The 19,032-nt window shown below is 35.8% G+C and overlaps 1 protein-coding gene across 1 annotated transcript in view; it reads left to right on the plus strand.

Annotated features, from left to right (window-relative positions):
• Nucleotides 1-19,032, plus strand: part of DYNC2H1 (dynein cytoplasmic 2 heavy chain 1) — a 399,579-nt gene that overhangs the window by 234,446 nt on the left and 146,101 nt on the right. Inside the window, exons 79-82 of the mRNA XM_013969394.2 lie at nt 2,627-2,782; nt 5,365-5,440; nt 12,074-12,282; nt 16,931-17,035. Of these exons, the coding sequence (XP_013824848.2) occupies nt 2,627-2,782; nt 5,365-5,440; nt 12,074-12,282; nt 16,931-17,035 (546 nt within the window). The remainder of the gene's footprint in view (nt 1-2,626; nt 2,783-5,364; nt 5,441-12,073; nt 12,283-16,930; nt 17,036-19,032) is intronic.

Genomic DNA, 19,032 nt, shown 5'->3' on the forward strand with positions numbered 1-19,032 from the left:
TGGACGGAGAAGCCTGGTGGCTACAGTCCATAGGGTCCAACAGAGATGGACATGAGTGAAGCTGCTTAGCATGCCTGCATGCAGTATATCAGAGGTTCCTTGACTATTTTAACTTACTCTACAGCCTCTTCTGGTATCCTTTTTTAGGAAGTAATTTGATCACATTTTTATGAAGATTTTCAGATTCATTTAAATTATTGGTGAATTTTTTTGTATTTCTTAAATCAGTATAAAAGATTTTAATTATTCCCAGAAATAGTATAGTTCACTGTGTTCAAAATTATTACTGTATATGTCCATATATGTATACACATATTATTGTATTTAAAAATTGCTAAATATTCATTTTATTATCTCTAATCTTTTTGATGAGTTGTTTTAAAATTTATTACAAATAATGTCATACTTACTGATTTACTTTTTCTTATTATTTTCTAATCACTGAATTTCCTGCTTTTTTTTGTTATAATTTCCTTAGATTTGTATTGGCTTCTGTTATTTCTAATTTCTTATGTGGAATGCTTAATTTATTTATATTAACTTGAAATAATTTCAATTATTTTAAGCCTGTGAATTTTCAGTTGAGTATATATTTTAATTTATCTTATAATTTGACATACTGGTGTTTTGTTTAGTTGCTCAGTCATGTCCGACTCTTTGTGACCCCATGGACTTAACTTTGCCCTATGGAGCCCACCAGGCTCCTCTGTCCGTGGAATTCTCCAGGCAAGAATACTGGAGTGGGTTGCCATTTACATTTTGTCATTTTCTGATAGTCTGTATTTGTGTATGATTTTCTCTGAAATTGTATATGGTTTATTCATTTTGCATAATCTTTAGTATAGGGCTTTAAAAACCCTAGGTGATTGAAGCTGTTTCATAAACAAAACATTTTCATTTTAAAAGTGTACATTTGAAAATGTACTTAGTAAAAGTACTTGGGTATTTTTTCTTTTAATTTAAGAAAAGTTTTTATTTAAGAAAAAATGCAGTGAAAATTTACTTTTAAAACAAGCTAATTTTTGAAATGGGTTAAACAAATTAGACACATTTATTTTGTTCTTTTTCCAAGAATTCATAATTTTTCTTCTTTCATTTTTATAATTCAACAGTATAATATAAATGGATTCTGGACATGTGGACAAGTGTTGTTGAGTAGTATTTGTCTAATGTACAGTTTCAGTTCCTGGGTTTTGGTTTGTGTTATAAGCCTAGCAAGGTCAGGTAATAAGCACTTAGTAAAGTGGACTAATATTCAAGGAAGATTAGTTGATATTGTAAAGAGTAATTTTAAGTCCTCCTAGAATTTTAAATAGTACTAGAGCGAAAGAACTGACATATTGAACTATAAAACACCTGCCTTGTAATAATCAGTATCATATTTGTAATGTAAATGAATGTTTCAGTAAAATAGTTCAGTAGTCATATAAAACTTATTTGGTTATTTTGAATATTGCTGGTTATGTCAGTTCAGTTGCTCAGTCCTATATGACTCTGTGACCCCAGGGACTGCAGCATGCAGTCCATCACCTGTCCATCACCATTCCCTGTTCATCACCAACTCCAGGAGCTTGCTCAGATTCATGTCCCTCAAGTCAGTGATGCCATCCAACCATCTCATCCTCTGTCATCCCTTTCTCGTCCTGCCTTCAACCTTTCCCAGGATCAGGGTCTTTTCCAGTGAGTCAGCACTTCGGATCAGGTGGCCAAAGTATTGGAGTTTCAGCTTCAGCCTCAGTCTTTCCAATGAAAAGGCTGTTTCCTTTAGGATGGACTGGTTAGATATTCTTGCAGTCCGAGGGACTCTCAAGAGTCTTCTTCAACAGCACAGTTCAAAAGCATCAGTTCTTTGGTGCTCAGTTTTTTTTTATGGCCCAACTCTCACATCCATACATGACTACTGGAAAAACCATAGCTGTGGTTTTTTTCAATAAAAACCGTAGACAGACCTTTGTTGGCAAAGAAATGTCTCTGCTTTTTAATATGCTGTCTAGACTGGTCATAGCCTTTCTTCCAGGGAACAAGCATCTTTTAATTTCATGGCTCTAGTCACCATCTGTAGTGATTTTGGAGCCCAAGGAAATAAAATCTGTCATGGTTTCCATTGTTTCCCCATCTGTTTACCATGAAGTGATGGGACCGGATGCCATGATCTTAGTTTTTTGAATGTTGAGTTTTAAGCCGACTTTTTCTCTCTCCTCTTTCACTTCCATCAAGAGGCTCTTTAGTTCCTCTTCACTTTCTGCTATAAGGGTAGTGTCATCTGCGTATCTGAGGTTATTGATGTTTCTCCTGGCAAGCTTGATTCCATCTTGTGCTTCATCTAGCCCAGCATTTTGTGTGATGTACTCTGCATATAAATTAAATAAGCAGAGTGACAGTATTTGAAACCAATTTGGTTATGTAGGTTTTTTAAATTAAAAAATTGTTAAAATTTTGAGATGGGCTATTAGGTGTAAGGATTTTAAAACTTGTTTTATATTTATACATTTTGAAGTTAACATTAAAATAGTTTATTAATCTTGGTAATGATGAAAAATTTCTTCATTAAAATATGTTTTCAAGTATGTTAAATACTGATTTATTTGTAAGGTTTTAAACAATAGATTCATTATTTTTTCTCTAGTCACCTCCAGGTTTAAAGAAGAATTTAATGCGTACTTATGAATCTTGGACTCCTGAGCAAATTAGCAAAAAAGATAACATACATCGGGCTCATGCTCTCTTCAGTTTTGCATGGTTTCATGCTGCATGCCAAGAAAGAAGGAATTACATTCCACAGGTGAGTAAGAGCATGTCTTGGATATATTCTAAGGTGAACACTTTTTATTAGAATATTTTTACAATTTAGTGTAAGTAGCTAACTATTATGTCTTAATTTGATTCATGATTTGTGTAGTGTTAATCACTTAGTTGTGTCTGACTGTGACCACGTATACTGCAGCCTGCCAGGCTCCTCTGTCCATGGAATTCTCCAGGCAACAATACTGGAGTGGGTAGCCATTGTGTTCTCTAGGGGATCTTCCTGACCCAGGAATTGAACCTGGAACTGCAGGCAGATTCTTTATCATCTGAGCCACCAGGGAGGCCCCATAGTTTATAAATGTATATCTCTAATTCCGTCTTTTCTGTTAATCTTCTGGACTGTATATGGCTATCTAGTTTACATCATTTTTTTTTTTTTTTTTTTAGCTAGAATTTAACAAAATTTTATTTGTTATTTACTGAGAAACATTTTTCAGTACAATTTTTATTGGTATTAATCTTATGGTTAGTATCAATTTATGGTGATACTGGTTTTCTATGTATGGTAACAATTCATTGTTTCCTATTATAGTGCATTAAGTGAAAACATAGATTAAGTTTAAGAAAAATGTTACTTGTATTTCAGATTTTATGCAGATATGGCAAAGATCAGAAAGGAGTATGTCGATGACTAAAGTTTGTATATTTTCACTCCTTGCCTTAACTCTATCAGGAAAATGCTATTTTAATCTCAATTTAGTTATTACAAAATTGAGATTTAAAGAGGTTAAATGATTTGGTCAGGGTCAATCCGCTAGAAGTGAGAGATGAGGATTGAACCTGAGTCCATCTGACTCCAAATCCCATGTTTCTAACCTTGAGGACATAGACAGACCTCTACTGACCAGATATCTGGCAGCAGGTAATAGGAGGGTTCTAGAATGTTAGACCCATCATTTTGAATTAAAGTGTTGAGAATGATGTGTGAACCGTCATAACCCATCATTGTTAAGGTATTATTTTTATGGTTAAATTCTCACAGTCATCTCAGTGTTCAAAAACTGAATTCTCATACCTATTTTTCCTTCAGTATAGCCTGCTCAATAATAGGCATTAATATCTGTCTACTTATGTTGGAAGCATGGGAGTTATTCTTGATACTGTGTTTTATCCATAGCCTCCCTACACTTCCCATTTGTACTCGACACCACAGTCACACGAGACTTCTTTATTGTCTTTGAGTCCATTGAGTGTTCTCACTATAGCCTCTGGCTTTTTTTGCTAAACCACCAATGAACTATTCACTCAGTCGTGTCCTACTCTTTGCGACCCCATGGACTGCAGCCTACCAGGCTCCTCCGTCCATAGGATTCTCCAGGCAAGAATACTGGAGTGGGGTGCTATTTCCTTCTCTAAGGGATCTTTGCAACCCAGGGATTGAACCCAGGTCTCCCAGATTGTAGCCAGATGCTTTAACCTCTGAGCCACCAGGGAAGCCCCAAACTACCAATAGACCACGTTTTTTCATTGCTATGGCAGTCCTACCTGGTACCAATCCCTCACTTTCTCTCCAAATGCCTATCTTAGCTCCAAATTTTGTTGCTCTTCCATCTTTAAACTTTTCCTGTCTTCTTTGTTAAACTTTCTCTATTTATGTTGGGATACTCTTCCCCAAATTGCCCTCCTCATCTGCCCACCTTTGAGCCTTTCTCTATATTTCAGTTACATGTCAAAATGAGAGTAAAGGTTCTGCAGTTTGAGTCCTGACTCTAGAATTTCCTTGCTTCAGTAAATTACTTTAACTCCTGATTAGCAACAGTTCCCTTGACTGTACAATGATCATATTTACCTTCATTGTGAGGATTAAATGAGATAAATGTGTGTTTAGAAGTGCTTAACCCAGTGCCTAGCACACAGCCTGACAATAAATACTTGTCAGACCAGTGGAAGAGTAAATAAGAACAGCAGCGTGTTGTTTCATACAGTTATGTATGATCCTTATCAACGGGTATGCTTATCATTTTCATTTTACAAAGGTGGGACCGTGAATTTCAATGCTAATTAACTTGCTGAAGGAATCATTCCTAAACCGCTGTAGAGTTTGGAAGTGGCCAGGCTTACCTTCCCCTAAAGCCTTTTTCCCTAATTTCTGTGACAATTGTCCTTAGCTTAATGTACCAATTAATCCTGATGGATACATGAAAAATAGTGATGCACTTTTATTGAGAAAGCAAAACTCACATTTTAAAAACAAAGTCAGATTCCATTTTTCTGTTGTGACACATGGTATAAGTTTAAAAGCGATGAAAACGCTTCCAAGGCAAAGTTCAGTCTCCTCCCTCCTTATCCCCTGTTACTCAGTTCACATTCCCGAGCCGCCAGCTCTTCGCCATTTCTTGGATGTCCTTCCGAAACGCTATGTGAATTTGCATATTTTATGTAAGGTTTAATAAAGTTTAGCTGTATTGTCTTATTGTTTTTATTAATTCTCAGGGGCTGTATTTTTTCTTTTAGCCTATATTGAATTTTCTTTTAAAGAGTATAAGGACAGTTATACATGCATATATATCTTTGAATACTGCTTATAGTTCTTTAACATTTTTAAATTTGTTTGGATAGGGTTGGACCAAGTTTTATGAGTTTTCTTTATCAGATCTTCGAGCTGGGTACAACATTATTGACAGGCTCTTTGATGGTAAGTTCCCATGATGAAAACTTTGATCTCTGGTGTCAGTGGAAAAACTTGAGGTCTTATTAAAAATATGTTTTTTTCGAGAGTGACTTGACTTCCTATTATAAAACTTGCTTTATATTTTGTATTTTATGTTCTGAATGCTATGCTTGTGAAAGTTTTTATATTATCGATTGTGGTCATTAGCTTTGATATAATCCGTTAGATTTCTGATTGATCTGTAGCTCCCAGAAAGCAGAAAGCTAGGAAGACTTTGTCTTTACTTTGTGGCCTTCAGCAGTTTCAGGCTTCTACTGAATTATTTATAACTGAATTATTAATAATTTTTAAAGGAGCTATTAAAATTCAGGAATATGGTAGACTAAGAATCTGTGGAATCATAATTGCGTGATTAAGTAAAATCAGGAATAAAGGTACAAATAATAGAGTAAAATAGGACAGCAAACAAAACCATACAATAAGATCCCTTGAGACCACCTAACTTGCTGCCTCCGGAAGACAGGACTGGTCCAATCCCTGAGAGTCACTGTTCAGGGCCAACTCAAGGGGACACCAGAGTGTAGAGGAAGAGAAAAATATGTAGCTTAAAACCGTCCTAAACAGAACTCTAGATTCTTGTCTTTCCCTCCCACCCTGCAGCCTTGCCAAAGTACTCTTCCCTGAGTCTGCCCCATTCCAGTAAGTGGTACCACCATCCATGTCGTTGTTCAGCTTCAAAACCCATCAGTCACCCTGGATTCTTCTCTTTTTTTAATCCTCAGACATCCAGTGTTTTGGCAGTTTCTGTCCCCTTCATGTCCAAGTCACATCGAGATTCTGTTCAGTTTTTTCAGTTTCATCAATGCCTTGGTGGTCCAAGCAATAGCTTCTTTCAAAAATTCTCCGCAGAGTAACCAAATTTAATTTTTAGAAAATTAAAGTGACAGTGAAAGTCGCTCAGTTGTGTCCGACTCTTTGTTGACCCCATGGACTATATAGTCCATAGGCTTCTCCAGGCCAGAATACTGGAGTGGGTAGCCCTACCCTTCTCCAGGGGATCTTTCCAACCCAGGGACTGAACCCAGGTCTCCTGTGTTGCAGGTTGGTTCTTTACCAGCTGAGCCACCAGGGAGGCCAAAAGTAAAGTAAAGCAGACAATTTCCTTTTAAAGCCTATAGCCACATTTAGCTTCTTTCTGTTCCTTGAACAAACCAGGCTTGTTCCTACCTGAAGGTTTTGATAGGTATTCTTCCGTTTGTCTGAAATGCTCTTCTTCCAGATCTTTACGTGGTTTTCTCCTTTTCTCATTCACATCTTGTCTGAGTGGTGTCCTCTTCAGAAAAGTTTTTTATTACCGCCAAATCTAAAGTAATCTTCCAGTTGTTCTCTATTCCCTTGTTCTGCTTTATTGTTTTAATACATTAGAGGTGCTTTCTTATTCATTCATTTATTTTTAAAATTTTGTTCATCTCTTTCAACTAAGTTTAATCTATATTAAGCAAGGTCTCTGACTATGTTTTTTGCTCTTTATCTCCTTAACGCCTGCAGCAGAGCATATCCCATGGTAGTAGGCACTGTTATTGTTTGTTAAATTAATGGCATGAGAATTTATTATGTAACTTGTTTCCACAAAAGCATAAGGATAGACATCTAGCATGTGGCCAAGTCCCATTTTTTTGAAGTTTTCTTCTTTTTGTTTTAATTTTATTGAAGTATAGTTGGCTTACAGTGTTTCATGTGTACAGAGAAGTGATTCTTTTGTACATATATATGTGTGTGTGTGTCCTTTTTCAGATTGTTTTCTACATAGATTATGGCAAGATATTGAATATAGTTCCCAGTGCTGTATAGTATATCTTTGTTGTTTATTTTATATGTAGTGGTGTGTATCTGTTAATTCCAAATTCATCCCACCCCCTATGTCCTCTTTGGTAACCATAAGTTCGTTTTCTGTGTCTGTGAGTTTATTTCTGTTTTACAAATAAGTTCATCATTTTTTTTAGATTCCGCATAGAAGTGATCAGTTAGTTCAGTTCAGTCATTCAGTCACGTCCGACTCTTTGCAACCCCATGGACTGCAACATGCCAGGCCTCCGTATCCATCACCAAGTCCTGGAGCTTGCTCAAACTCGTGTCCATCAAGTCGGTGATGCCATCCAAATATCTCATACTCTTTCATCCCCTTCTCTTCCTGACTTCAATCTTTGCCAGCATCAGGGTCTTTTCCATAGAGTCAGTTCTTCGCATCAGGTGGCCAAAGTTTGGAGCTTCACCTTCAGCATCAGTCCTTCCAATGAATATTCAGGACTGATTTCCTTTAGGATGGACTGGTTGGATCTCCTTGAGTCCAAGGGACTCTCAAGGGTCTTTTCCACAATTCAAAAGCATCAATTCTTTGGTGCTCAGCTTTCTTTATGGTCCAACTGTTATAGCCATACATGACTACTGGAAAAACCATAGCTTTGACTAGACAGACCTTTGTCAGCAAAGTGATATAAATGATATCTTATGATATTTGTTTGTTTGTTTTCCTTTATGACTTAGTAGAATAATTTCTAGGTCCATCTATATGCTGCAAATGGTATTATTTTATCCTTTTTTATGGCTGAGTAGTAGTCTCCTCTGTGTGTGTGTATGTGTGTGCGTGCGTGCACACATGCACGTGGGTATATATATATATTTACACATATACCATTTCCTCCTTATCCATTCATCTTTTGATGGGCACTTAGGCTGTTTCCATGTCTTGGCTCTTGTAAATAGTGCTTTATGAATGTTGAGTACAAGTTTCTTTTTTAATTAGAGTTTTCATCATCCCTGGATATATGCCCAGGAGTGGGATTGCAAGATCATATGGTAACGCTATGTTTAGTTTTTTTAGGGAACTTCCTTACTGTTCTCCATAGTGGTTGTATCAATTTACATTCCCACCAACAGTGCTAGAGGCTTCCCTTGTCTCCACACAGTCTAGAATTTATTGTTTGTAGACTTTTTAATGATGGCCATTATGACCTCATTGTAGTTTTCTTTTGCATTTTCCTAATAATTAGCAATATTGAGCATGTTTTCATGTGCCTGTTGGCCATCTGTATGTCTTCTTTGGAGAAATGTCTATTTAGGTCTTCTATCTGTTTTTTTGGTTCAGTTTTGGGTTTTTTTGATACTGAATTGTATTTGTATATTTTGTATACAGAATGCTATTTGTATATTTTGGAAGTTAATCCCCTCTTGGTCTCACTGTTTGCCAATATTTTTTACCATTCCATATGTTATCTTTTTGTTTTTGTTGATGGTTTTCTTTGTTATAAAAAACCTTTTAAGTTTAATTAAGTCTCACTTTTTCATTTTTACTCATTTTTCTTTAGAAGACAGGTCCAAAACAATATTGCTATGATTTATGTCAAAGAATATCCTGCCTATGTTTTCCTCTAGGAGTTTTATAATATCCAGTCTCACATTTAAGTCTTTAATCCATATTTAGCTTATTTTTGTATTTCATGTTAGAGTATGTTCCAATTTCATTCTTTTACGTATAGCTATCCAGTTTTCCCAGAACCACTTACTGAAGACTGTCTTTTCTCCATTGTATATTCTTGGCTTCTTTTGCTGTAGATTAATTTGCCCTTAGTGTGTGGATTTGCTCTTTGGCTTTTTATTCTGATCTATTGATCTAGGTGTCTGTTTTGGGGCCAGTACCACACTGTTTTGACTACTATAGCTTTGTAGTATTGTCTGGAGTCAGGGAGTTTGATTCCTCCAGCTCCATTATTCTTTCTCAAGGTTGTCTTGTCTGTTCAGGATCTTTTGTGTTTCCACAGAATTAAACATTTTGTTTTTGTTCCAGTTCTCTGAAAAATGCCAATGGTAATTTGATAGGGATTGCATTGAGTCCATAGATTGCCTTGGGTAGTATGGTCATTTTAACAATATAGATTCTTACAGTGTAAGGACACAGGATATCTTTCCTTCTGTTTATGCTGTCTTCAGTTTCTTTCATTTATATCTTCAGGGTATGGATCTTTCACTTTCTTTGGTAGGTCTATTCCCAGATATTATATACTTTTTATTGTGATAGTACATGGGGTTATTTCCTTAATTTCTCTTTTTGATATTTTGTTATTTTATAGAAGTACAACAGATTTCTATATATTAATTTTTTATTCTGCAACTTTACTAAACCTACTGATGAGCTCTAGTAGTTTTCTGGTGGCACCTTTAGGATTTTATGTGTATAGAATGTAATGTGGAAGCAGCAGCAGTTTTACTTCATCCTTTACAATTTGAATTCCTTTTATTTCTTTTTCTTCTCTCTTTTCTGTGGCTATGAATTTCTAAGCTGTTTTGTATAAAAGAGGTGAGAGTGTCCAATCAAGAAACAAACATTACCAATACTTTAGATTATACTCTAATGCTGCCTTTCAGTCGCTTCTGTTCTCCAAGTTCCCTCACCCTTGTTCCTGTGATAAAACCAGGTACCTATGTATATAGACTAGGTTTGCCTGTTTTTATAAAATCGAAATCATACATCAGGTACTCTAATATTTAGATTCTTTCAGCTAATGTTGTATTTGAGAAATTGTTATGTATCAATTATAGTCCATTTATTCTCAGTGCTATATAGTATTCCACTCTGAGATTGTATGTCTTCTGTCAGGTGTAATATATTTCTGTCAGGTATGTATTAGCAGTAGATAGGATATTAATTTATTTGTTCCCCATTTTTAGTTAATGCCAAATAGTATTCCAGGTGATTTTCTTGCTTATTTAAATTTTTTTTTAAATTATACATCAGAAAAGTACACATAAATGTACAATTCAATAGATTTTCAAAAAGTGAACCTTTGTAACTAGTCCAGAATCAATAAAAAGAATGTTACCAGCATTCTGGAAGCATCTCCCCCATTCCTTTCTCTACATGATGCAGCATTCCCCATTTTGTGCTAAGGGGCAATTCATTTTATTATTGAGTTGTTTTCAGGTTTATTTTAAAACATATTTTTGAGGATATTTACTGGTATTTTATCTTGCTTAGAAACTTGGTAATTTTCCAAAAGGCTGTTGAACATTTATTTATTTTTATTATATCACTGTGAGGCATATATTATTAGTACCCTTTTAAGACGAGGAAACCAAAGCATAGAGAAAGTGAATGATTTCATTATGTTTCCAGCTTATGATGGAATTAATTAATAACATCATGATTTATATATAATATATTATACCACTGAAATTATTATAAAATTAAGATGCTTTAAAATTATATTGAATCTCGTGATAAAAGTCTTTGCTGTATAATCTTATGATTACAAAATTTCCTGATATTAAGGGACTTCCACATCTGGAGAATTAAATGTAAAAATGGGGAAAAGTTCATTGAATTTTATAGTAATGGAATAGAACTAAGCTAGTAATACTATCAGTGATCTTAATAGGTAGATTAAAATAGTGTTTCTGCATTTACTGCTGTCGTGGAGGAAGAAATTTTCCTCTACCCTTCTAGGTTCTTCTGGCTGGTCAAAGAATTAAATAGACATGAAATGAATTAATAAGGGAAGATGGTGGCTCAGGTGGTAAAGAATCTGCCTGCAATGCAGGAGACCTGGGTTTGATCCCTGGGTTGGGAAGATCCCCTGGAGAAGGGCATGACAGACCACTCCAGTATTCTTGCCTGGAGAATCCCATGGACAGAGGAGCCTGCTGGGCTACAGTCCTTGGGTTTGCAGAGAGTCAGACATGACTGAGTGAGTAAACACAGCACAACAAATAAACAACAACAAAAAATAATAATATTTGTATATGTGAGAGATCCAAGAAAACTAAGTAACCTGTATACTGGCCGAAGCTCTCACCCTAGATACCATCTTCAACTAAAGACAAAAGAGTAGTGAAGTGGGGGTAGTGGTGTTAGCCTTCAAAAGGGAGGAAGGCAGTTTATGTGGAGATGCAAAAAAGCAAATGTTTGGAAGGAATTCGCTGGGTTATGCAGACAGTGGGAAACAGAGGAAAATTGAAAGACTTTGCCAGGTTCCTTCCTGACCACCATATCTAGCTTATACTGTACTTATCTATGGTGATAACTCCCTTCCTGGAATTGGTCCTCTATGATTATATTAACAATATTAGTGAGCATTAGTGTTAATATCAGGGCCAGAAAATGACAGTTGCTTGGTCATGTCTGACTTTGCAGCCCCGTGGACTGTACAGTCTGAGGAATTCTCCAGACCAGAATATTGGAGTGGGTAGCCATTTCCTTCTCCAGCTGGTGTTCCCTTCTCCAGGAGACCTTCCCAGCCCAGAGACCAAACCCAGGTCTCCCATATTGCAGGTGGATTCTTTACCAGCTGAGCCACAAGGGAAGCCCAAGAATACTGCAGTGGGTAGCCTGTCCCTTCTCCAGGAGAGCTTCCACACCTAGGAATTGAACCCAGGCCTCCCTCATTGCAGACAGATTCTTTACCAGCTGAGCTACCAGAGAAGCCCTAATATTGATGAACATTAATATTAATATCAAACCTTAAGGAGTAATTTAAATGCTTTAAATATGTATTATTATAGTCTATAAATATAGCTAGAGCCTGAAATTTGTTTAATATTTTAGAATATTTTTAGAAAATTTCTAATATCTTAGAAATGAAACAATTTTTTTTAAAATTATAGGTTCCAAAGATGTACAGTGGGAATTTGTACATGGTTTGCTTGAAAATGCTATTTATGGAGGACGCATAGATAACTACTTTGACCTTAGAGTTCTTCAATCATACCTGAAGCAATTTTTTAATTCTTCAATAATTGACGTATTAAGCCAAAGGAACAAGAAAAGCGTTTTTCCATACTCCATATCTCTGCCAAAATCCTGCAGCATTTTGGTAGGTAAAATTAATTGTTTTCAATTTATTACCAGATTGAAACTTGCATAATTTCTTACATTATTAAAATATGTTGCTTCTTTTCACAAGTACAAGCAGTCTTCACTCACAAATACAGATTATTATTTATTATGCCAATATGCAGCCTGATTCTCTAAACTCTAGTTAGGTGTCCTATTGCTTTTGGATACTTACTGAGCACTGATTGATGATAATAGTATTGATAGATAGATAAATCTTGAAAGCAGTGGCCTAGGAAAATTTTTAAATTGTAGGGCAGTTGTGAAGATCTGGAATGGGAGGATATACTACTTGTTTGTAATTATGGTAGTGCTCTGATACAGTAAATTTGAAAAAAGCAAATATTATTCAACAGATGTCTATTTCATACTCTGGTTTATAAATTTAAAGTAGTTCTAAAGCTACAAGAGATGTTAACCTAAAAAGATTTCATAGAAACATTTTTGTTTATATGAATTTATTTTATTTGACTGTAGCTTTTTGCTTTGAGTCATCTTATAGAAGTTTCCTAGAATGCAGTCATCTTTTCCAAAAAATAGTACAAAATGTAGCCCAAAGATTTGGGTTATTTTGCTACCAATTTGTATTTGTGTAAATGCCCCCGAAAAATGTTTTTATTGCCTAGAGTTTTAAATTACATGTTTCTTCATGAATTACAATATATACATATATTTATATACTTCTTTCAGTATTGTGCCTTTTCTCTCATTCAAATATTTTTCAAGAAAATGCCTTTGTTTTAGTAGCATAAATCAAAAAATAAAATCTTGACTACCAATATTAAATATGTTACTCTTGTTGATATCTGGTTTTTTTGAGTATTCCATCTTATTTTATTTTTCAGTATCTTCCATTCATTTAATCATTCAACAATACTCATTGAACATTTGCTCAATAATAACCCTGTTCAAGAACTGTGGATCTCTTGATGCATCGGTAGAGTTTACTTTTTAGTAGAAGAAACTTGGAGTCAGTGTGCAGACAGAAATATCACAGATATTTATTATTGCATATTTATTTCTGATAAATATATAGTACACGTGTTAGCATACCCTGACAAGTCTTTTGTCTCTATTGTTTGAAGTTTAAATTGAAAAATGAAATATATATAGGAAAATAGATGTCATAAGTGCACAATTCAGTGCATACTTGTACACTGAACACATGAGTGTAACTAGCACTGGAGTCAAGAAACAACATTATCAGCTCCCCGGAAGTTCTTCCACTTTTAGTTACTATCTCCCCACACAGGATACATTAACCTAATTTCCAAAAACCTGTGTTCAGTTTTGCCTCTCTGTTTCATGTAAAGGATATCATTTGGTATACATTCTTTTGTGTCCAAGTGAGAATAAATCAGTTTGGATACGTAGAAGTCTGTTACTTAGGAAACATGTCCAAAGTAGAGACGATTCCCCAGTCTCAATGAGAAAGTTTCACAGATATTTAAAAATGAACCAAGTGTATAAATACAAAGAAAACAGTAGTTTTAAAATTATAAGATGGTTATGTGATTTCCCTGGTGGTCCAGTGGTTAGGACTCCATGCTTCCACAGGCAGTGGACATGGGTTCAATCCCTGGTCAGGGAACTAAGATCTCACATGCTGCAAGGCACATCCAAAAAAGATGATGAAAAGAAAAAAGGAAAAACAAGAAAAAAATTTTTTTAATTTAAAAATTATAAAATGATTCACTAGAGTCAATGTTTAGCTTTCTATTTAATTGAGTTACATAGAAGGAGAAAGCCAAAGTTTCCCAGGAGAGAACACTTAGACACGCATGCACACACACACACATGCACAAATGCATGCATATACACAAGTATACACGCACATATAATACATGTACATTTATGCATATCTATTAATATGATGTGACTGAACACCTTAAGGAAGTTTACTGCACTATAGGAGAGAAAACATTTCAGAGAACAGCATTTCTTTTCAAGCTTTGACGTACTTCCTGGAGTTTAACTCCAGCACCTGTGTCTTGGAAATTCTTGAGAGGCAGCTGCGAAGGATGAGAAAAGATGAAGGGGGTGGGGGCAGAAGATGAGGCTGCTCCATTAAAAACAATTTATCCCACTTCAGCAAGAATAGTTTAGATGCATATAGAATACCTGCCTTAAAATAAACTTGTCTCTTCATGAAAACAAACAAAACAATTCCCATCTTTGGACCAGACTGAATAAATCATCTTGGTCTACTCTTAGTTTCCTATCTAGCATCTGAAGTGGAAACTGTTAGGGTGCATGCTTGGCAATCAAGCCTTTGTAGTGCTTACAGTAAGTCTTGGGATGAAAGGATAGGATTATCGATGCATTTCATCACACCTCACCAGTGATGACTAACTGGAATTGCTTTATAGTAAAGCAATTTACAAAGCAGTTCTTGTACATGAGACTATGTATGTATATGTTTCTGAGGGTTCTATAAGTATTTTTAAAAAAAGATTGTTAGAGTATTTATTTCATTATAAGCAGAGCTATACTCTGCTGATTAGTCTTTGGTAGGTTACAGGATTCCAGCTAAGCTATTTAAAATCTTAAAGGATGATGCTGTTAAAGTGCTACTCAATATGTCAGCAAATTTGGAAAACTGAGCAGTGGCCACAGGACTGGAAAAGGTCAATTTTCATTCCGATCCCAAAGAAGGGCAGTGCCAAAGAATGCTCAAACTACCATACAGTTACACTCATTTTGCATGCTAAAAAGGTTATGTTCAAAACTCATCAAGCTAGGCTTCAGCAGTACATGAACCAAAAACTTCCAGATATACAAGCTGGATTTAGAAAAGGCAGAGGTACCACACAGTGGTAAAGAATCTGCCAGTGCAGGAGACACAGGAGATTATAGTTCGATTCCTGGGTCGGAAAGATTCCCTGGAGAAGGAAATGGCAGCCCACTCCAGTATTCTTGCCTGGGAAATTCCATGGACAGAGAAGCCTGGTGGACCATAGTCCATGGGGTCTCAAAGAGTCAGACATGACTGAAGCAACTGAACACAAAGGAACCTGAGATCAAATTGTATTCATTGGATCATAGAGAAAGCAAGGGAATTTGAAAAGAAACATCCACTTCTGCTTCACTGACTACGCAAAAGCCTTTGACTGTATGGGACCACAACAAACTGTGGAAAATTTTTAAAGAGATAGGAATATCAGACCACCTTACCTGTCTCCTGAGGAACCTGTATGTGGGTTAGAACCTTCTATAGAACAACAGACTGGTTCAAAATTGGGAAAGGAGTACAACAAGGCTGCATATTGTCACCCTGTTTATTTAACTTATATGCAGACTACATTATGCAAAATGCCAGGCTGGATGACGCATAAGCTGGAATCAAGATTGCAAAAGAAATATCCACGACCTCAGATACCATGGCAGAAAGTGAAGAGGAATTAAAGAATCTCTTTTTTACATTTTATTTTGCTGTTTTTAAATTATTTTTCATTTCTGAAGAATAAACTTTTTTCTTCTACAAACCCTCGTGTCGAGGGCTGACTTTCAGTAGATTGCAGCAAGGGAGCTGCTCTGCTACCTGTGAAACCCTGGCCTAAAAACAGGTCGTCTAGGCATAGTTTAGCACCAGCTTCCCCATATACCATTTGTGATGGGGGAGGGAGTGACTGCCTTTCCAGTTAAAGAGCCTGTTGATAAGGGTGAAAGAGGAGATTGAAAAACCTGGCTTCAAACTCAGCATTCAAAAACATGAAGATCATGGCATCCAGTCCCATCACTTCCTGGCAAATAGAAGGAGAAAAAGTGGAAGCAGTGACAGATTTTCTATTTGTGGGCTCCAAAATCACCCTGAATGGTGACTGCTTCTTGGGAGAAAATCTATGACAAACCTGGACAGCATATTAAAAAGCAGAGACATCACTTTGCCAAAAAAGGTTCATGTAGTCAAAGCTAGGTTTTTCCAGTAGTCATGTATGGATGTGAGAGTTGAACCTCACATAAAGAAGGCTGAGTGTTGAAGAATTGATGCTTTTGAACTATGGTGTTGGAGAAGAATCTTGAGAGTCCCTTAGACTACAAGGAGATCCAACCAGTCCATCCTAAAGGAAATCAACCCTGAATATTCATTGGAAGGACTGATGATGGAGCTGAAGCTCCAATACGTGGACCGCTTGATGTGAAGAGCTGACTCATCGGAAAAGACCCTGATGTTGGGAAAGATAGAAGGCAAAAGAAGAGGGCAGCAGAAAATTGGTAAGAGCATCACCGACTCAAGCAAACTCCGGGAGATGGTGAAGGACAGGGAAGCCTGGCGTGCCAGTCCATAGTCACAAAGACTCATACACGACCTAATGGCTGAATAACAACAGACATAGCCACTCATATATGTTTGCTTTAATCAATTCAGGGTCCCTTCAATTATGAGAAATGTCAGCTAAAAAAGTATAATATTACCTAATTTAAGTATGAAGAAGCCATGACAAAGAGAATTTCCATTAGATAACTGAGTTAATACTATACACACTGAAAGTGAGGTTTACCTAGACAGTGTGACATGGATAACTAGTGATACTAGTCATACTTAGTGATATTCTGGTTCTTTCTGATTTCAGTGGTTGTAAACTTGATTTTTGGTGAAAAACTGTTTTTTACTTTTCTGTGTTTAGGACTATCGTGCCGTCATTGAGAAACTTCCAGAGGATGACAAACCTAGTTTCTTTGGTCTGCCTGCTAACATTGCTCGCTCATCTCAGCGCATGATCAGTTCTCAGGTAACATTTTAGAAAAAATTCTAAAAAGAATTTTTAGAGCCTGAAAGAAACATTACATTTTATTTAATAGTACAGATCCATATGTTTTATCTAGTTTTTATATTTTATGTAATATAATAGATTCTGTCTTAAATGAATTTAAAATGTTTCTGTCTTAATACATTTGTTAAAATTAGTAAAATAACGCTGAATACGATACATTTTATCCAAAATACATTGGTTTTACTCCTGTAATTTATCTTCTTAAGGGTATTTTAAATTTAGTTTAAGAAATTGAATATATCATTAAATTTAATATTGTCATTTGTGTATTATTTGATAAAAGATAAATATTTAATTATTTAATGATTGAATATTGCAAAACATTGAGGGAAGTGTGGATTTTTAAATTATTGAGATACAGAAAAACATAAGCCAAGAACACTATATATTCTAGCTTCTGTTTGGACCAAGAATAAGTTGGTCAAGTAATTAAGAGCTAACATTTATTGACATTTAACTGTGTGCCTGGTGTTTTAAGTGCTTTATACTCAGAAACTTTAGTCTTCATAAACTCTGTGAGGTAAGATCTGTCACTTTTCCCTCACAGTATGTGAAGAAACTGGTGGAGAGAGTTAAGTTTACTTGCCGAAGATCATAGAGCCAGTAAGAGGCAGGACTGATATTTAAATTGTCTGAGTAAAGACATGGCTTCTCCAACTGCTCCTCAGGCATGAATGTACTGCTAAGCTATGTGTACCAAACTGTGAACTGATATATAGGTTCACTGTGGGTCAGCTTATGGAAAATTATTAAGGCTCTTAACAATTTACTTTTGGTAATTTATGGGCATCCTAGCTAGATTATCATATTTAGCTCCACAGTTTTGTATTTGTTTACTATTTCAGCCAACATTTATAAAATTGATAGTTTTCTCTCTTATTATTCACTAATTTTTCCTCTGATTATTTGCTGAAATGTTCCTTGTGGAATTTTAATGTTCATTTTCACATCTTTGTAAACAATGTTCGAGTATATAAATATATGCTTATTTGCATAATATATAAATATGTATAACTGTTTTCTGGAACAAATGAGATCTTAACAACCTCTCTTCACCTATGCTAGCTGAAGACACTCTCTGGTTCCTTTTCCCTTTGTCATCCAAAGTGTTAAGTCAGATAGTCCACGAGAGAATATAAACTCCTACGTGTTCCTTAGCTTCATAACATATTTGATTACACTCTTTTCTTGTCCCTCCATCCTTTTTGTTGACCTAAAATAGTTATTTTTTAATAAGTCCACCAATAACATAAGAATGTGTACATTTGAGCCTGTGTGTGTGTTGTATATGTGTTTGTATGTAATTTTACAATGCTTAAGCAAAAAGGTTAAAAGAATTAAAAAGTCATTAAAAGAATAAAAGTTTATTTTATAGAATCCAAGGGAGTATTTACTTTAGGAACCTTATAAATAGAAGTTCAAGAGTCTGTCTTTAACTTCCTGTTATTAACATAACATGGCTTTCACAACTTCTTTCTCAGTATCATTCAGCTTCTGAAAGAATTTAATTTAGCCAATGAAGGGAAAGAGTAAAGTAGGATAGATATAGCCTTGGAGACATCAGGGAAGGATAGAAGACAAGAAATAGAGAATACTGAGCATCTTTATCATATGGAAGGGCCCACCAACCACCTTCTTTTTGTACCTTCTTTTTCTCCTGGACCACGGATGGCTGCCACTGATGAGAGCTCAGAGTGTGTGGACTTGGCACTAAATCATAGCCTTGAAAAGTGAAAGTGAAACTGCTCAGTCATGTCCAACTCTTTGTGACCCCATGGACTATAGCCTACCAGACTCCTCAGTCCATGGAATTTTCGAGGCAAGAATACTGGAGTGGGTTGCCATTTTCTTCTCCAGGGGATCTTCCTGACCCAGGGATTGAACCTGGGTTTCCTGCATTGCAGGCAGACACTTTACCATCTGAGCCACCAAGGAAGCCCAATCATAGCCTTGGT

Source organism: Capra hircus, chromosome 15, assembly GCF_001704415.2.
Source record: "Capra hircus breed San Clemente chromosome 15, ASM170441v1, whole genome shotgun sequence".
Lineage (NCBI taxonomy): Eukaryota > Metazoa > Chordata > Mammalia > Artiodactyla > Bovidae > Capra > Capra hircus.